General features: G+C 44.5%; 1 protein-coding gene across 6 annotated transcripts in view; it reads right to left on the bottom strand.

Moving 5' to 3' along the window:
- The window catches only part of HMCN1 (hemicentin 1), a 183167-nt gene that overhangs the window by 65711 nt on the left and 97251 nt on the right, over window positions 1–20205 (bottom strand). For all 6 annotated transcript variants that reach the window (XM_032117452.1, XM_032117453.1, XM_032117455.1 and 3 more), the window contains 13 exons: window positions 19690–19798; window positions 18953–19122; window positions 18499–18653; window positions 17628–17751; window positions 16256–16357; window positions 14335–14487; window positions 10448–10599; window positions 9584–9707; window positions 6321–6496; window positions 5494–5590; window positions 3292–3414; window positions 1331–1492; window positions 413–694 (listed from right to left, as the gene is read on the bottom strand). In XM_032117452.1, the coding sequence (XP_031973343.1) occupies window positions 413–694; window positions 1331–1492; window positions 3292–3414; window positions 5494–5590; window positions 6321–6496; window positions 9584–9707; window positions 10448–10599; window positions 14335–14487; window positions 16256–16357; window positions 17628–17751; window positions 18499–18653; window positions 18953–19122; window positions 19690–19798 (1929 nt within the window). The remainder of the gene's footprint in view (window positions 1–412; window positions 695–1330; window positions 1493–3291; window positions 3415–5493; window positions 5591–6320; window positions 6497–9583; window positions 9708–10447; window positions 10600–14334; window positions 14488–16255; window positions 16358–17627; window positions 17752–18498; window positions 18654–18952; window positions 19123–19689; window positions 19799–20205) is intronic.

A 20205-nucleotide genomic window follows, 5' to 3' on the forward strand; every position in this document is an offset into this window, starting at 1 on the left:
AAAGAGTAAGGAAAAGCCATACTTCAGGGCAAATACAAATGCATTTTGCTCACAAAACACTGAGTCACCCAAATATTAGTTTACTGAGGGCGAGTAGCGGGTGTCTTGGTTAAACCTTAATTTCTCTCTCCAACAACACAGTATTTCCCACCATGACACTCACCCCAATATCATGTAAAATTGTACCATATTCCGGTTATCTCGGGCGATGAAGCAACTGCGAGTGGGTTGATATTAACAGAGAGGTATGATTTTAAAATATTCAGGAGTTATAAACTTGGACTTGAGCTTTCCTAACTTTGCAACTGCAGCTGCATCCCCTGCAGGAGACCCAGGAGGTGGACTGAGCTCCACACCATTGCTTGGCCACCCAGGGGTGAACTTCCACATGCCCCAGGCGGTCCCCACTCACCGTGGACGCTGAGGTCGTATTTCCTGTCAGCCAGCCCGGCGGTGTTGGTGGCCACGCAGACGTAGCGGCCAGTGTCAGACACCTGGACACGCTCCAGCCGCAGGACACGGCCCCCGGCCAGCACCGCCACGTCCCTGCCACTGCCCAGCGCCCGCCCGTCCTTCAGCCACGTCACTGCCGGCTCGGGAATGCCCTGAGCCTCGCACTCCAGGGACATTTCGCTTCCCTGAGTGACAACGACCTCTGACGGGTGGGGACCGCTGTTGGATATAGTTGGTCGAGCTAGGGAAGAACAAGGGACACAGTGTAGGAGTCAACTGGAAGCTGCACTTCAGAATCTTCACCTGCTGCTGAGCAGAGTAACAGTCAACTTTCCAGAGCAGCAGGGCCAGCAAAAGACCAAGCAACTCCTTTCCCCCTCCCCCACTGCATAAAGTAAAAATGTTTTTTAAAATGTGAACTTACATGCAATTTTTAAAATGCACACAAGAGAAAAAATTAAAGAAGACTGCCCCAACACTGTCAATCCCTACAGATTTTGGAAGATTTTCTTCTCTGTGGGATTGTTTAAAAATATCTCCGTTTATTCCTGACAAAAATACAGTAAAGTCTAAGGGAATGAAGGGAAATCTGGGTTCAGTCTGTTGTCATCACTACTGCAGTTTGGGGACAAGACTAAAGGGGTTACATCCCTGGATTGTGCACTTTCAACAGGGATATGCAATGTCTTGGTCAGCTACAAGTCCAAACTGCCAGAATTTTAATGACTTAACACTCTCCTTGAACTACCTCTAAATTGTCCTCCAGCCATCACTCCATCTCTGGAGATCCTGGAGCTCAATGTCACTGCCCTGCTCACACTCCCATAACATTACTGAAGAACTGGTGAACTGTGATCAGAGTTTTCCTGGCACTTACTGTACACTTGCAGGCTGTACTCTTTGGTGGCACTCCCAGCCACGTTTGAAGCAATACAGGTGTAAGATGCAGCATCAGACCTGTCAGCAACTGCAACCTGGAGCTGTCTGCCTCCAGACAGCACCCGCACCCTTCCCGATGGCTCCGGCACCACAGGAGAGCCTGCAAGAGACCTTCTGTCAGATAAAACCACACAAGTGGCCAGGAGCAAATGAAAATCACGTGGTCTGAAGTCCACTGGCTCATTCCAAAGGACTGAGTTGCACAATTGCCCATTTTAGAAGTGCTCTGTCAGTCTTCCCAGAAAGCAGGAACTTGGCACAAGCAGATCCTGAGGACTTTCTGTATTAACCACTGACTTCATGGGATACCCTGAGCTAAAGCACACTGACTCTCCCTCACATCCATCCAGAGTTTGGGACACCTCTGCTGAGCAGAAAGCTCAGCACTTTCAGTAAAATGTGACTCATTTTTCAGTGTATAATTGTCTCACCCAGCACAGCCAGTGCTTAGAAATGTATGATTTAGCTTTCACACCATGTGAAAGCTAAATCATACATTTGTGTGTCACAGGCTTCTGCTCAGGAAATCCTCAGCAGAAACATGACAGCAAACTCCCACTGCATTCTCTGACCAGATTCTTCAGTCTTGGAGACCTCAGATTATCCATCTTCATCTTTCCAAACTGCTGGGAGGCTTTGTGAAAGAAGGAATGCAGCTGCCATGGCAGGTTTCCCTCTTGTGCATTTAAAGTCCTCTCTATAAAGTGCACCAAATGTCAAACATGCTGCAGAATCTACTCCTCTCCCTTTCTAACTGCTTTTCTAGACTTTCCTTCCTTCCTGCCATTAAGTGTACACACATTAGCCTTGCAGTGCACTTACATGTCACACAAGGCCTTTTTAGCTTCCAAGAGACAGGGTTTAAAAACAACTTGATAAATTTCCTGTTCTCTGAAAATGTGATGCATTAGAAAAAGTGTTTTGTAATTAAAACCTGCTCTTTCCATGAGCCAAAATTAATTAACGCAAGTACATACCATATTGAATTGTGCTGCCTAGAAAAACACAATTATAGGTAAGATTGATTAATAACACAAGAATTACCACACTGGAGGAGTAAATTATCTTATTTTGTCTTATATTCTGTCTCCAACAGCGTCAATGCTTAAAAGAAGGTGGTGAAAATAGCTGGCTTTGTCTGCCAATTCCTAAAAAGGTGTTTGGCAATGTAACTTTAACCCCTAAAGCAAAAGGTGTGCAGACTACTCTTGAATAAGATGGGATGAGAGAAAGGGTTTGGTGAATCCCAAAAGCAATTACTACAACTACATGAATCTTCACCACTTGGCAGGATGCAGATTTAGAACCAGCTCAGAGAATCTGTGTTATGCAATGGATCACAGGGCAGAGACTCAACTCCACACCACGGGACTCTCAGTGACCCTAGCCCTGATAACTGGGATCCACAAACAAGTCTTACAATCCCAGAATGGTTTGGGTTGGAAGGGACCTCAAAGACCATCTCATTCCAACCCCCTACCATGGGCAGGGACCTCTTCTGATGCCTTAGGAGGCATCACTTCCACTTGCTATAATACATCTACCCTGGTCTGGAACACTTCCAGGGATGCGGCACTGTGCCGCTGTCCTGCTGCCCCGTGGTAAATAAACATATTATGTGCTCCACAGTTCATTTTTGTCAGCTGAGCAATCTCAGCACTGCACTTCTCCTGCACCTTTAGGAACAGTGACACCTAATCCAAGCAGAGGTGAGACAGAGAGAAGGGAATAATCTGCTCCTGGAGTTCATTTTACTCAATGTCAGGGCTGCATGCAGATATCTGCATGCTTGAGCTCCTCAGAACACACCATCCAAAATGTAAACAAGATGAAAAGAAAACCCAGCAGGTCAGAATTATCCCATTTGCTTTATAAAACAGACAATGGGCAGTTACCCACCATTCTTTTTCCAGGTGAGACTGGGTGGTGGGATGCCACTGGACTCACAGATCAGACTAATCAAACTCCCTTCGGTGACTGTCAGCTGAGAGCTGCCATCCAAGCCAGAAATACTTGGTGACACTGCAAAGAAAAGCCAAATAAGTGCGGCCTTTGAAACAACACATTATCAGCCAGCAGTAAACCCCAAATGACCCTCACGCAAAATCTCCCCCATACAGCTCTGAAGCACTTGCAAGGATTGTTTCCTCAATGCTAACCAGGCCCTGGGTAGGAAACAATACACTTGGGAATAACTGCATCCATCCTTCTGGGCTTGGAGGGCTGCTGCATGCACAGGCTTTATTTTGGGCTGCCTTTGAATGGACTTCACCGCACAAAGCTGGTTTGGGGAACTTCGTCAACTGACTCCAACTCTAAGAGCCTGCCTCATTCATGGCCTCAGCTAATAAACCCACAGAGATCATCATCATCAGTGACTTTAAAAATTCAGCCTACATTTTTCCTTTGAATTTTTCCGGCATCAGCACACTGGCTGCCATATCCAAGGCTATGGATCCCACCCCTCTGATCACCCTCCCACAACAGAGGGATCTTTGTTTTACAGCTCTGTGACTCTACACCAGCTGCAGACAAAAGGGACCAGTATTTTACTCTGATTCTTAAAGTCTTAAAGCACTTTGGTTCAATCCCTAGGGAAGGGCTAATTGCCTATTAGGAATCAGGGAACCATTTCCATCAGATGAAAATAGCATAGGTAGGGAGCAAAAAAAAGCAGAGGAGAATGTAGGTTGAACCTGGCAAATAAAACCTCCCTGGTGGACAACTTACACAGCACATTTTTAATGCATGTGACAGTAGCCAGCTTCTCCTTCTGACGCCTCCAGCTCTACAGCAGCAACCAGATGTGTGGGGTTTGAAACAACAATGCCAAGAGCCTTACGGTACTGTCTGATTTACTCTTGATTTGCCCTGCTTCCAGTCAGGACAAGCCTGTGCCATTCTCTTCATTTAGCTCATGGGCTGGCTCCTGGATCCACACTTAGCTCTCAGGATCTCACCAACCCTCAGAAGGATACATTTCCTGGATTTAAAACTTTGAAATATGGCAAGGAGGACTTTGGGTGCTGGGGCGTAAATGAAAACTGTAATTCCAAACAATTATCCACAGATGGCTTTCACAGGCAGCCTGTGGTTTCTATCAAGCTTATCCCATCAAAGCTGCTAACTAGCAAAGAATTATGCCTTCACTCAAATCCTACTGGAATGGTCTTACTGCACAAAGGAACAAATCCAAATCCCTCCAGCAAAGGTCCTGTGCAAATATCTGGGAGGGAGAGAGGAGAGCAGAGGCTGACCTGCACAGTATTTGCCTCAGCACGGGAAAATGGCATGGTACTGCAACACCCACCTCTGACTTAAATGCCATGAACGGGTCTTTTAATAATGACAGACTTGAAACGTGTACTAAAAAAATGTAATTTCAGTGTTACAAACCCTGGTAGGTAATTCTAGTCTTGAGACTCCAAAGCAGGAAATGGATTTATAATAGCAAAACAAGGACATTTCAATTTGTATATGGGAAGAAAATGATGGTGCAGAAAACCCCTTAAAAGCAATTATTAAAATAATGTCCTAAGCCACGTTCATTACAGAGCCACAGAAAAAAATTATTAAAGCTGTTTTTATGATTCAGCAACAACAAGTTTGTAGAGCAAATAAAGCTAGGTAAGGCAGCTTTTTTAAATCTTAATTTTCAATGCTTCAGCATTTAAGTAAGTGGAAAGTTGGAATGCTACTTTAAATGGCATTAAAGCTATGGATCCAAACCCAGTTATTTATCACAGATTCATACATCACAGAATGGTGTGGGCTGGAAGGGACCTTAAAGACCATCTCATTCCAACCCTCTGCCACGAGCAGGGATGCCACTCTGTAGTTATGGCTCTAATTACTCTCATTCCTGCAAGCCCAACATAGGCCTGTGGAATAACTGGTGTTAATTTAGAACTAAATTAAAACAATTTGAAAAATGTGTGCACTGTCTTGGGCCTGTTCAAGTACAGCAAATACAACAACATCTCCCTGCACGAATACCTCAGCAACCAAGTGTTGATGAACTACAGAGTATTTCAGTGTCTCACATCATAATTCAGCTCTGAGCTTCGTTCCCCTTCCTGGAATAAGCTTAATAAATCTTACCCCAAATATTGACATTATAGTTCTTCTCAGTTTTCCCAGCAACATTTGTTGCTTCACAAGTGTAGCGTCCAGTGTCCTGCACTTGAGCTCCTTCAATCTGGGGACAAAAGGAAAACCTGGGTTTCTTCTTCCTACATAATTATTCATGAAACATGCAGGGAGAGGGGGCTCAGCTTTCAATTTAATTTTTACATATGTCTCTCTGAGTATTAATAATAGAGCATGCACCCAGCAAGCTCTGTACCCATACAGCTGGGGTTCTCCGACATTCCTCCCTCCTCACCCACTACTCTCTGCTGCCCTGATACCTTGAAGTGGCTACCTGAAAACAGAAGCTAGACAAGATTAGAGAATGAAAGCAGGTATTTATTTTAAGGGCCTTCAAAGGTGCACCCTGGGCAGTCAAAAGCCTCCAAGGGGCTCCACCCAAGATGGATGCTGGGTCATAGGTTTTTCACACTTTTATAAGTTTGGTCCATTTGCATATCAGGGTTAATTCTCCAATTATAATTTCAGGTAGTGATGTAATTACCCCAAGTTTGCTCCTCCTGTCAGAGGCTTTAGTTCACATATTTTGGGGCCTGGGACAACAAGGTGTCCTTGAGTTCAGGCCCAGAGAGGGTTTGGTATGTCGAACCAGGATGAGAGAACAGTAGCTAACAGGCTGTATGGAGTTTCAGAGTTACACACTAAGCAATATATGATTTGAAAAATATAGAAGTTAAAACCTAAGGCATCAGCCCCAGAGAGCCCAATGCTGTCCCACCTCCACGGAGGGGGTAACTCCCCAGGAAGGAACCCCAGCATGCCCTGCCTGCCCAGTTTACCTTCAGCACGCTCCCATCTCCAGAGATGCTCAGGCCTGGCTTCTCCAGCAAGGGCCGCCCGTCCCTGAGCCAGGCGAGGCGGGGCGGGGGCACAGCGCTGCCGTGGCACCGCAGCTCCAGCGCCTGGCCCAGCAGCACCGACACGTTCTGCTCCTCACCCACGATGTCAGGGGGAACTGCACCAACGCAATCACACACTTGGGTTACCTTGGAAAAGCCTCTGAGACCGTCGAGTCCAACCATTCCCCAGCACTGTCCCCAGGGGCAACACCCACAGGTCTTAAATCCCTCCGGGGATGGGGACTCCACCTCTGCCCTGGGCAGCTGTGCCAGTGCCTGACCACCCTTCCTACGGAGAAATTTTTCCTAATATCCAACCTGAACCTCCCCCAGAACAACCTGAGGCTGTTTCCTCTTGTCCTATTGCTCAAACTAAGGGACCTTTGGGCACTGAAGACTTCCCAGAGCAAACATAATGTGGAGTTAAGGGACTTCACTTAGCAAAGATAAAATGACACTTTACATCTTTCTGACACACAACTTCAGTCTTCTTTATACCACAAAAACCACAATAATAATTTTTGTTACTTATCTTCCACACAAAATACACCCTAGTGAGGTATCAGCTACAGAGAAGTCATAAGGATAAGCCAAGACGAGCAAAAAACTCCCTTGAAATGTAGCTAGAAAGGTAAATACCCAGTATATAAAAATGGGGGAATGCATTCCTGCTAAAAAGAAAAAGAGCTGCTGAGTCAAAAAGCTCACGAGATAATAATCAGCCCTAGAAGCCGAAAATGTCTTAAGCTGTTCCAGACAGTGCCAAGAAGGATACTTGGCTTTAAGAAAAACTCTGACTTACAAAGAATTTGTCCAGAGATGGCCAAATACAGCTGAGAGAATGAGAACTTACACAGTTGGCAAGCGAGTCAATGGGTTAATGACTTAATCAACAAATCATAATCTACAATTAGCTCATGTATCAGGCTTGTGTGGGACCTACTAATTACTGCAGTTGTTGGCACTGAGCACTATATTTACATTTGTCCTGCAGTTCAGTGATAACCTCATTATACACTATTACTTCCAAATCAGACAGTAGAAAAATCTGCTCTTGGAAGGAAAGTTTTCTGTGTCGAAATAAAAAAACCCAAAAGACTGGACACTTCAATTGAAACCTATTAGCTGTTCTTGAACAGTGTCAGGATTTAAGGAGACACATTTTTTCCGCCTGTTTTTAAATTTTGTGTTTCCACAATCAGAAAAACAAAAGTAACTGAAAAGGCAACTGAGAACCAAACCTTGGAACACAGCAAGTCAGCAATTTTCCATGGGGGAAGTGTTCATGGCTGGAGTCAAAAAGAACATGGAGGAAATACTGCCCCCCAAGAAGTTGACCAGGACCAAATATAAGAACCTTTGTTGTCACATTTCCTTTGCCCTTTAGTTTTGGAAACCATTACCCCAGACACTGAGGGTCTGAGTGCACAGAACCTTGGGGTGAGAAGGGAGGCAGTGGGACTGTCTGTGAGAAAAGGGACATTGGGTTAATCACATATGGGAGACCAGAACACGTCCCAAAGTGGCACTCAGGGGACAGCAAGACAGCTCTTGAGGTGGCTTGAAAAGACCAGGAACAATCAAGCTTTGTGTTTCTTGCCCAGGAAGTACAGAGCAGAGCTGCTGATTTCACAGTTTGGAAATAATTTAGGGAAAAGCCTGGTCCCTGTGGATAAGAAATATAGTAAGTGGAAAAAAAAAAAATTTGTTTATCTTTTTTTCTTTCTAGAACTCACAAAGGCCCAGATTCTTTATGAGTATTGTGGAACTGAAAATTGGAAGCTGATCCATTCCTGCAGAAGGCAAACTTATTTCCAAAGACTTTTCCACCAATTACTTTTCCTCTCAGCTAAATGAATTGAAACGTGCTCAAAAGGAAACTGAGTTTACGACACAGAGACGGACATTAAAGCATTTATTTCTGAAGGAACTGGGTTTAAAATTAATCTAATTATGCTCATAATAACTGTAAGTAACCAAGCTTGTTCCAACTCCTGGCTCAGTGCAGATTTCCAACGAACCCAGGTCCAACTGTACTCCAAGTTATTTTTCTACTGTGGCTTCTTAATTAGATTGCCCTTATGAGGCAAGTCTGAAGAGCAGTATTACTTTGTGGTGACAATCTCACTCAAGCTGGTCCTGCAGCTGAGCTCAACCCTGGCCAGCTTCTAGTACAACACTAATTTTAAACATACACAACTCCTAACTAACTCTCTTCATTTCCTTCAGCTAAAATGGACAGAGATTACAAAAAATAAAAGAGGAATAATAAATGTATCTATGTCACATTATACAGACATACACACCCGTCCCCAAACTCCAAAGGAGACCCTGACATTCCTTGCTCTAGAAATAAAATATTCCAGCTTATGTTAACCCAGGCTCGCTTGCCACAGCAGAGTAGATTTCTGAACTGCCCCTTTCAGATGCAAAAGACACCAGGACTTCAGTCAGGGGTACCCTAACCAAGGGAGGCAATTCTGAAAGTCAAACTCAGGAACAAATAACCTGGCCAGCTGTCCCTGCTCAGAACTCATCCCGACTCCTAACTTTTCGTGCAAGGTTTTCCACTTGGGATTGCCATAATGCTGGAAACTGGCAGAGTCCAACCACTGACCTACTGAAAGCAGAAGCAAAACCCAAAGGTGCCTCAATTCCAAATGCCTCTCTACACATCTGGTACCGTAACATTTCTAAAACAAACGACAGATTATTTTTCATCCTCATTTCACATACTGTTCATCCTCAGCAGAGCTGGATGGGGAACTCCCAGTGACTTCTTCCAGTGCAGTAAAGACAACAGAGCGCTGGCCCCAAGAATATCTCTCACCTGGCAGATCTACGTGGTTTTACACAAACTCATATTTTCTTTTATCATTTATAAATGAGCATTTATGCATTAAACTTGTGAATTCAGTTACAGTTACATTTCAGTTGTTGCAGTTACACTTCTTCAAGGATACACAGAAGGACACACCTACATGCTTTAGTAAATGAGGGTAGATATGCATATATATACATATATATATATATATATATATATGTATTTTAACTTCCATACACAAAGCCCTCCTCCTCACCTGGCCTTCCGTTACAGGTTGGGACTGGTTTTACTCAGTGCTGCTCAGGGTCTGGGCCCAGTGTGTTAAATTAAAGCTCCAAGAACAGCTCTCAGGACCCAAACAAAAACATCTGTCACTCACCATAAACGCGGAGGTCGATGTCCCTCTGGCTCTCCCCCGCAGCGTTGACTGCCACACACGTGTATGTCCCCGTGTCACTGAGCTGGGCACTGGGCAGTGCCAGCACCCGGCCCCCGGACAGGACCTGCAACGGGAGCACAGCACCTTCGGACACACCCCGGTGTCAAACACAGGCAGGGGGAGCTCTTAGGGTTCATTTCAAAGTGAAACGCTTGTTTCGCCACTGCTTTCCACCGTCCCCCTGCTCCCCGTGTTCTCTTCTAGTCCAGACTTGCAAAAGCAGAACTCTAACTTCATGCCAGTCCATAGGGAACTCCTGGCATTCTCAAGACTTCGCAGGATCTGGACGCCCCTCCCTCCCACCAGCTTCAAACATGCTGTCACACCTTTCATCTGTGCCCTGAGCTGTCCCTACAGAACACAGATTTCCTCTCTTTCCTTTCAGATAGTAAAATCAGCTTACGAAAACCAACCATGGCCTCTCATTTTACCTCTGAAATATCTCCTTACATCAGAGGTTGGTTTTCTTTTCTGAATTACTGTTGTATGTAATGAGCTCTCCAGATCTCTTCAGCAGAGGAATTTGGTCCAATTTCCTCTTCTTCCCAGCAAGTGGAAAACATGTTGATGCAAACTTACTCAGTATGACATCAGCTGAAAGGACCACTTTATTTCAATGCATCTCTATCTTCCACTTCACACAGCAATTACTGGAGCTAAACTCACACAAATAACCCAGAGCAAAAGGCCTTATATTTTTATTATAAATCCTCCGACTTACTCTCTTCCATTAAACTGTACTGACTTAAAAGCCTCCTCCCACAACAGGGAACACCACAGATAGAGCAGATCTGACCCTGGTACCTGGAGTCCGTTGTTGATGCTGTACACAGGGCTCCCATCCTTCAGCCACGTCAGGATAGGGGCAGGGATGCCTCTGGCTTCACACTCCAGCCTCACTGGATTATTGACCACCACTGTCACCATGTCACTGCTGCCAGAGATGGATGGGGGGACTGAAAATAAACGCACAGTAAAAGGGCTGTAACAGCTACATAAGAGTATTAATCACAACAAAATTAAATAGGCTGCCTAGTTTTGGATGTTATTTCTCTTTTCTCATGTTACTCCTACTGAACTCTTGTCACATCTTTGCTCTCTGCCCGATCCTGCTCTTCCCTTGCACGAGCAGGCAGATAACTGCAGTGAAACTACTATGAGCAATGTATGTGGGACTGGGCCCACAGCCCAGAGGACAGCTGTGAAACCCAGGAACCACACCATAAAACCAGAAAATACCCCCTCAAACTTTTCTACTATTCCATTTAGACTTTGTTAAAGGCTTTAGGAGTGGTGGGGATTAAAGGAGTTTACCATATAAACCACATAAAGCAAATCCATACACAGAGTGATAAATTGGCCTGGCACAGCATACAGAAACGTTTATCAGATTAGACTGGAAAACATCTGCCTGTGTGATGACAAAAAACATTGTAATGGAACGTCTAAAACACTTACTCTAGGCACACAGTCTAGCAAATGTTGTAGGGCTCAGATAGAAAGGGAGACAAGAATCATTAAAAAAGGAAGATGTTTCATGTACTAGGAGAATCAAAACTATTCTATTTGCTCCTACCACTAATAACTTTATCACTAAGTTTGGAAGTCAGTATCAGATGAAAATGTAATGCTTGAAGTCACTCCTGCAAAGAGATGAGAATGGTGTGAGCTACTCATACATATGCCCCTGTGTGAGGGGAGAAAACTTGCATAAATTCTGCACTCAAAATAAGATTCATTAATGAATTTAGCAACCTCTAAGAGCCTGTAACTCAGGCTGTGGCTGCCCCACCTCTGAAAGTGTCCAAGGCCAGGCTGGACGGGGCTTGGACCATCCTGGCATAGTGGAAGGTGTCCCTGCCCACGGCAGGGGGTGGAACCGGATGGGCTTTAAGGTCCCTTCCAACCCAAACCATTCCATGATTCTGTGATTCTCCTCACTCTTACATCTATTTCAGTAATAGCAGTAAGGGCAGAAAAAAGGCACAGGATTTTATAATTTTATAATTTTTTCCCTACACACAGAGTTCCTCCTATTGCAATGCAATGGCATTCATTGTTCTCAAATGCCTGAGAAAGCTACAGTGGGGAGAAAGAAGTGAAAAAAATGAGTATGCAATGAAATCCTGTGAATATACTAAACTGGAATTCCACCTGCTTCCTTCAGTTGGCCTCCCTCGTTCCATTCAGTGTTAAGCCTGCAGTATCAAAGATTGTTTTTAATGCCAAAAAGATCTGATAACACTATTAACAACAGAAACTGGTGAATAAGACCAGTAGCTGGCCAAGGCAGGTGCTCATGGAAATCTAGAGCAGCCGTTCCATAAACGCAGCACAACTTTCAATACTTGGCATTTGAGCCTGCTCTCTATTAAGGAGTCATTGCTTCCACTGGTAAAGAGGGCAAAACCCTCAAGTTTTGTCTTCTCAAGCTCATAAACTCTAAGGACAGTGGATGATAAACCTGTGGATGATGAATTCCAGCAGCTCTCCACTGTCAGCCTGGAGAGACACGAGCTGAATGAAGCAGGTTCGTGGACAGGAGGTTTGATGCAATTAGTTCCTTTGATGCAATTAGCTGTGGCTGCAACTGCACGTACTCTGGTCTAGAAGGGGAAGCTCTGTGTTTTAGTAATAAAGTTTTAGCTCCCTCGAAAACTTTGGACGTGTTCACTGAAATTCCACCACCCCTAAAAAGACGCACATGTACTGAGGGGTTATGTTTCATTTAACTAGAATAATGACCTTTGCTCTGAGGATTTCCTGGGAATTCATCACTGGGTGGGGTTAATTGCCTTTGACTGTGTCTTGTGCCATCAGTTTTTCCCACGATGGTCATTAAACCCATGGAAACGCACCGCCCAAGTCATTAATTAACATTAATAGGAACTATATACTCTGTGTGCATCTCAGCTGGGGACACTGTGCCAAATTTGGGCCACACTTTTGCATGGAAGACTCCCACAGAAAACCAGCTACATGCACATGCATGAATCAAAGATAAGAATTTAGATTATGGCCACATCCAAAAGCCACTGAAATCACTGGAAAAGCTCTGATTTGGCTTTTGCTTAGGTGTCTCATGTCAGCAAACACCCACACTTCCACTTCACCTTACTAGGCACAGCACATTTTTCTTTAAAACTCCTGAATTATGAAAGAGAATTTGACCTGTGTTCTTTGTCTACTGTGAGCTTCAAAGTCACCTAAAACAAACCCCAGCAACTGCCAGGGCCCTCCAAATTGCTCCAATGATCCCTTAAACAAAATATCTCTTCCACAAATTCATTCTTCCTAGAAATGCCTTCCCTTGGCACATTTTCTGCATTCAGAACACCTATTCTAGTGTCACTGAGAAAACAAAAGAGTGAAGAGCATGGAGTGCCAGGACAAGGGGGAATGGCTTCCCACTGCCAGAGGGCAGGGTTACATGGGATATTGGAAAGGAATTCCTGGCTGTGAGGGTGGTGAAGGCCCTGAAATGGAATTCCCAGAGAAGCTGTGATTGCCCCGTGATCCCTGGAAGTGTCCAAGGCCAGGCTGGATGGGGTTTGGAGCAACCTGGGATAGCAGAAGGTGTCCCTGCCCATGGCAGAGGGTGGCACTGGATGGGGTTTAAGGTCCCTTCCAACCCAAACCATCCTGGGATTCTGTGATCATGTGACAAGTGACACCAAGTCTGTTTAGCAGACTGGAAAAGGAGGAAAGCAAAGGTGGAGCTTGCAAGTGTTATTCCTAAGTGTCACAATACAGGGCAAAAGGAAACAGCCTCAAGTCGTGCTGGGGGTGGGGAGGTTAATTTGGATATTAGGACAAATTTCTTCATGGATAGGGTAGTCAGACACTGGCACAGCTGCCCAGGGCAGTGGTGGAGTCCCCATCCCTGGAGGGATTTAAAAGCCATGTGGACGTGGCACTTGGGGACATGGGTCAGTGGTGGCCTTGGTGGCACTGGGGGAACGGTTGGACTCGATGCTCTCAGAGGTGTTTTCCCAAGCTCCAGGAGTGACAGTTCCGTGGTTCAGTGACACTGAACTGTGCCATAAATCAAGTCCCTCCGGATGGGAGAGAATTTGCTGAAAGTCCTTGCAAGGAGTTTCAAAGATAAACTGAGACTTTTCCTTGAGTTTCAATGCTTCCAGATAGTTGTTTATTAAGTCTTATCAGAGGAACAGAGCCACTAGCGTGACCCAGGTACAGCATAGAGCACAGAAAAGCAGGAGTGAGCCCTCTCTATCAAGATTTACACAGCCTTTTAAAGATATTTTAACCAATAGTTACTAAAAATGTACATTATTTTCACTTTCCTACCAATTATTCAGTAACACAACTAGGAACTGTGGAATTCTCTATCCAATCATTCCAAACTACTTTTACTGCAGAATATGGAGTAGGAGAAGAAGGAGAAGAAGCTTTAGAGAACAACAACAATCCTCCATTTTGATATTTTTTACTCTTATTTACTTACTACAAAGAGAAGCCCAAAATCTCTAAATTTTTCACCCTGTGACAATCTTACATAGTAGTCTATCCCCTAATTCACACCACTGTATTTTCTAGTTCTTGTCTGACCGTTGGTAATTTTTTCCAAGGTTTGAGGCTAAAACAGTGTTGTTCAGGGGGGTAAAAACCCTTAAAAACAGGCAGAGAAATATTCTCAGCACTCTGGCTTCCTACAGTTCAGCACTCACCATGGACCTGGAGGCCGTAGAGCAGCTCGGCGGTGCCCGCGGCGTTGGCAGCCAGGCACCTGTAGAGGCCGGAGTCGGCCACCTGTGCGCCCTCGATGTGCAGCACCTGCCCCCTGTCACCCAGCGCTCGCCCGTCCTTGGACCATGAGATGGCTGCGGGGGAGGAACAGGGACAAGTCACCAACAACCCCGACAAACACAGCAGCATGGAGCCATCACCCCGGCCACCTCAGCTTTCACACACAATGCCCACCTTTAACAGTCAATGGCAGTGTTAATCGTGATTAAGAATAATAAAATGCAACAGAAAATTAGGAAATTGGAAGATTTGTACAAAATACTGACTATGCTCCAGAATTCAACAGCAAATTGGACACTATCATCCACACCCTCCCTAGATATTTATGGAAAAGTGTTCTGAAATTGAAAAATTATCACGCAAAGCAAATTATAGGAAATTTACTTATCTTACACCAAGGTAAAGAGCAGCTGTTTAAAACCACACAAAAATATGAAGGTGTCCCTGCCCATGGCAGGGAGATGGAAGGAGATGAGCTTTGAGGTCCCTTCCAACCCAAACCATCCAGGGATTCTATAATATGTATCAAATTTTTTTACCTTTTACCCTAAATTGTCACTACATGAAACTGAACTACCTGGGACAAAGAATCAAAACGTAAGCAACCAAATCAAAGTGCAACTGGCAGGTTACAAAATGAAAATAAAGAGCAGAAAACTGGTGTTACTGCAGAAGAAAATTTTATAGAAGTTGACAACCAAGAAAATCTGTGGATTTTGCATCTCAGCCAAAAGATGGCACCATCCATCAGGAGAATGGGTCACTGAGGCTTTGCTGGCACCACTTCACTACTCAGATGAAATTACTACTCATGGAATGATTACCTGTAATACACAAGGGGTTTTGGGGAAAGACTCACACCCACAAAGTGCTCTGGCCTGACTGACAGACAAGACTTGCACACAGCTTCTCTCTTTTCCAGTGGGATGCTGTGCTCTCACTTTCCTGACTAATGTTATATCTTGACAATAGGATGGGCCATCACATCATACCAGGGGTGACCAAACTGTTCTTATTGCATAAAATGATCTAAAATCCATCATTTTAACTGTTTGTTCTAAAATAACTGAAAATTTGGAGGAAAAAGGGAGAAAAAAAAATTTAAATGAGTGTAAAAAAGATATAAAATTCTTATGCTTTTGTAACATTTTAGTTCCTCAATATTTTAATTTTTTAATGTAAGTATAAATTATTCTAGAAAATAATACTTTGCTGTGAATTAATTATTGAAAAGGCAGAAAAGGAGAAGCTGGATGCACATCTGAAATTAGTAACATCCTTCTTCTGAAAGTGTTGCTATAATCAGCGCAAGAATAATTTGCTATATTAGATGTAAGCTCTTAGTAACTATTCCCCCTCTTTTGCTCTACAATAATTGATACAGCAAATTGCTCTCATAATAACATGCCTTTTTATATCTTATCAGGTAACAAAAACCACACATTAGAAAAATCCCAGACATGGGCACACTTGACAGGCACACTCAATCCATGAAGTATTTTAGATCTGCCTTACACTAACAAATACTGACCTGACAGGAGATAAAAGTGGATGTCTTTAAAGCTCATTCAGTAGAAATCCAACAGTGCTCCTGCCTGTGGACAGGGCATCACAAGGGAATAGATTATCCTTGTGATGTGTTTTCACTCATGTATCAGTGGGGATCACTGAATTCCTCAGTCCTTCCTCCATGTCAGCCCATACATTGACATTTCCCATCACACAGTTTCTAGCTGGTTTAAAACCACACAATTAGCTCCACGTTCAGCACATCCATTACTTTCCAAAGACAAATGAAAGTGAAACCCTTTATGAGATGTTCCCTGAGGTGCACATGGATACCTGGCAGAGGGTTCCCAGACGCTTTGCATTCAAGATGGATTGGATTATTCACCACCACGGTTTCATTTAATGTTTTTCCTGCATCTTCCAGACTGGGTGGTTCTGGGAAAAGACAAAGGCAGCAGGTTTTCATTAATTCAGCCACCCAGCTAGCAGAGCATCCAATCACAAAGTCATCTACCCTTGGAGAAACTTTGGGCAGTGAGTTGCACAAGTTTCAACTGCTGGATGACCAAGGAATTTCTTCAGAAAGTTCATCTCTGAAATGGGAATACTCTCTAATTATATAATCTCATTAGTTGTAAGAAGAATAAAACATTATTTTTGTTAATGTTAATTTTTTTCAGGAAGAATGGAACTTAAAGTATATTTGCAAGTAATGGGTACACAACACAGAACAGCAATTCTTTCTTGTGGCAAGCTCCTCTCACTTCACCTGGTGAGAGTAAACTGAGTGGTGTAGACAGCTTTAACCTTCCTGAAGTTCAGAAATCTGAAACATGACAGAAACACCAGAGAATGACACTTTGAACATGAAGACTGACAGCAAAGGAGAGCTTTATGAGCAAGGGACTAACACTGAAATTAGTTGTGATGCAACTATCACAGTCTGAGTGTGGCTTCTCTAGGTCTCATCCACGGAGACTCTGCAACCTCTCCTCGCTTCAGTTTAACATTTTCCAGTTACTGGCTTGGTTTGGCAATAAAAGTCAACATAGCCATACTCTGTGAGAATATTGCCACAGACTATTCCTGCACCTCCTGAGGATTCCCATACCTCCTTTGAGGACTGGCTCACATCAGCAATGCACAACACTTCGTGACCATTTCTGAGCCAAATATACATAAATCCTGGTGAGAGCGTTTTTTAAATTCACATGCAAAGAACAACTTCTCAAGTTTCCCTGATTCTTTTTACACTGTTTTTAGCTGCAAAAGAAAATTCCTTTTAAGCAGGATAAAAAATCCCCTCGCAAGAAAATGTTCCTTTCTCAGTAAAGTTATTCCTGTAAAAATTTCCCATTGCAGGGTCACGGGGAATACCAATATCCACAAAAACCTTGGATGGAATTAGTAATGCCAGTGGTGGTATATCACACATTGATTCAAAGAGTACCCTACTGAGGGGTGGGTTAGTAGGAATGTGTTTGACTTTCTGGGATACCTCTGAGCAGCAGAGGTACCTGCTCCTTTCTGTGTCCTCTGGTATCACAGGCAAGAGGCTGAACTCTACAAAAGCCAGTTTTGCCTTACTAATGGAGTGGGACAGAGAAGGAGAACCAAGAGGTGGATGTGCAGAGCCAGGAGAAAAGCCAGAGCAAAGTGAGCCCAGCTGCAAGAGCTGTGGGACAGCCCCGTTGGGCTGCATTACCGTGCACGTGGAGCCGGGTGTGCTGCTGGGCCTCCCCCGCGGCATTGGTGGCCACGCAGGTGTAGCGGGCGGCGTCTCCGGGCAGGGCCTTGCCAAGCTGCAGGACACGGCCCGAGGCCTCCAGCTGTTCCCAAACACAGAGAGGAGCCGTGTGACACCACTGTCCCCGTGTGACACCACTGTCCCCAGCACAGCCACTCGGCAAGAGGGCAAATGGACACAGCCAGGCTCATCCCCTCCCAACCCGGCTCATGGAAAGAGGATACAGCTGGGTCAGAGATGCCAGTGGCCCTGGGACAGCAGCATCAGGAGCTGTACAGGTGTGAGGAGATCCAGCTGACGAGGTGCAGGCAGTCAGAGGAGACTGCAGGCAAGATGCCAAAAACTGCTCCAGCCATGGGAAATGAAAGTCATTGCAAGCACTCACCCTAGGAACATGCAAGCCCTCGGGAGGGCTCTTCATGGAAAGGCAGGATCTCACCAGGAGAAGGGAATTACAGGTAGATGCTGCAGTGATTACAGAACAGCTCAGCTAATCCCGCCTCACAGGGACGACTGGCTAGAGCCACCTCACAATCAGCAGATAACCACTTGACCTTGAAGGGCAAAATACCACTGGAAGGAGACAGATTCTGAATTTCCAGTCATGGACTCTGCTGATACGAGGTGTCCAGTGGGATTCGGTCGGCTAAACACTGCTATTACCTGAGACACCACCCTAGGCAGGTAAAAAGCCCCTCACTCTGCAAGATGGATCTTAAGCACCTTCGTATTACAGGGTGAGGGAAGCAAAAGGAAAAGAAGCACTAACATGTATAACTTACTGCAATTATCTTCCATGGTTTGGACCCCATAAAAGAATCATGCTTACTCTGATATTTCCCCTGGCTGTGTTTACTGGCTGTCCATCTTTTAACCAGGTTATGGAAGGGCTGGGGATGCCACTGGCTGTGCACTGCAGCGTCACAGGCTTGTGGAGCACAACTGCTCTCTCAGAAGGCCCAGCTGATTTAATGGTTGGAGGAACTGCAAATAGCACCAGAAACAAAAATTATGCATCATTTAAACATGTACATTTAAATATATAGAAGCCATAATCCAGAGGTAAGTGCAGCTTTACTTCTACTTCCAGATCTAGTGGAAGGTGCCCCTGCCACAGCTGGTGTCCAACCCAAACCATTCTATGATTCTATTTCATCTAATCCCCTCTCCAGTTTTTCAACCTGCTAATGCAAACAAACATTTATAGAAAGTTTGAGCACCTTCTTGCCACAGATTTGAAATAAAAGAAGTCTGCTGCTTCCTGTCCACCTTGAGTAACCTACCGTGCACTGTAACATCAAATTCCTTTTCATGTTCTCCCGCCTTGTTTGCAGCCACACACTTATAGCGGCCGCTGTCTGACACTTGAGCTTGAGAGATTACAAGTTTCTGTCCGTTTAATAAGACCTTGTGTCCAGCCTCCTCTCCAGCTGGTTGACCATCTTTGAACCACCTACCAAAAAGAAAGTTCCATCTCAGATGTCTGTGAAAGTAAGATCAATGACACTCCTAAAATGTGCACAATTCTATTAAACAGAATTCCTCAGTAACTCTGCATTTCTAGGGAAGTCTGCAGGTGCCAGGTTGTATTCCCCTTGTCTGAGTGCCATGGATTGCAGGGTCTATCAGAAAGGGAGTATTGGGGAACAGCCACTGAAGACAATGTCAGAAAGGTGACAACACATACCACCAGAGGCAGAGAGGAACCTCCAAAGCAAAAGCAGTCATGGGTGGCAGAAGAAAAGGGCACATTAAGTTGTGTTAGCAAAGAACTTAGTTTTGTCTGCTCTTGTTTTCTATCCTAATCTCCAGGACATGGACATTGGCACAACAAACAAAACTACTTTAAAATAAAATCCTGATGTTGCCAAGTGAGTGCCTGATGGTGTTATCAGCAGAGCCAGGAGTTTGTCCTCTACTCATTAACCACCAACTGATTAACACAGGTGGCTCATAAAGCTCACTTAACGAACCAGCAGATTTATTTGTATTTTTTCTACTGTCGTATCAGTGCCCTTACGTGATAGTTGGTGAGGGTGTCCCTCTTGCTGAACAATCCAGCTCTAAAGGGTTATGGAGGATCACAATGTAGCCCAAGAGCTCATCCCCACCTTCCACAAATGGTGGCACTGTAAGAGAGAAAAATCCACCAACAGAAACATTTACACATCACAAATATCAAACAAGTCTCTCTCAAATAGCACTGTTAAACATACCCTGATTCATTATGAACCACTGTTCCTTTTTGAAGGGAAACATCTGCCCAGTGACATTTTGTGGCTTCAAATCACTGTTCACACTTTTTTACTATTTCTCATTTGGTTGTGTTTTCCAGATTCTGTCAGAAGAACCTTGTGAATGGGTGGGAAGGAGGGGCCTTTTAGCACCCTCTGCCAGCAGAAGGAGAAAACAAAGGTGCAGAGGATACTCTTCCAGGTCCTCTTCACCCTGTCTCATCCTCTCTGGGAAGGAAGCACTGCCACACTGCTCGTCCATTATCAAGATCAGTGACATTTACCTGCAGAAGCAGAAGGGA

Source organism: Corvus moneduloides, chromosome 9 (genome assembly GCF_009650955.1).
Source record: "Corvus moneduloides isolate bCorMon1 chromosome 9, bCorMon1.pri, whole genome shotgun sequence".
In the NCBI taxonomy this organism is placed as follows: domain Eukaryota; kingdom Metazoa; phylum Chordata; class Aves; order Passeriformes; family Corvidae; genus Corvus; species Corvus moneduloides.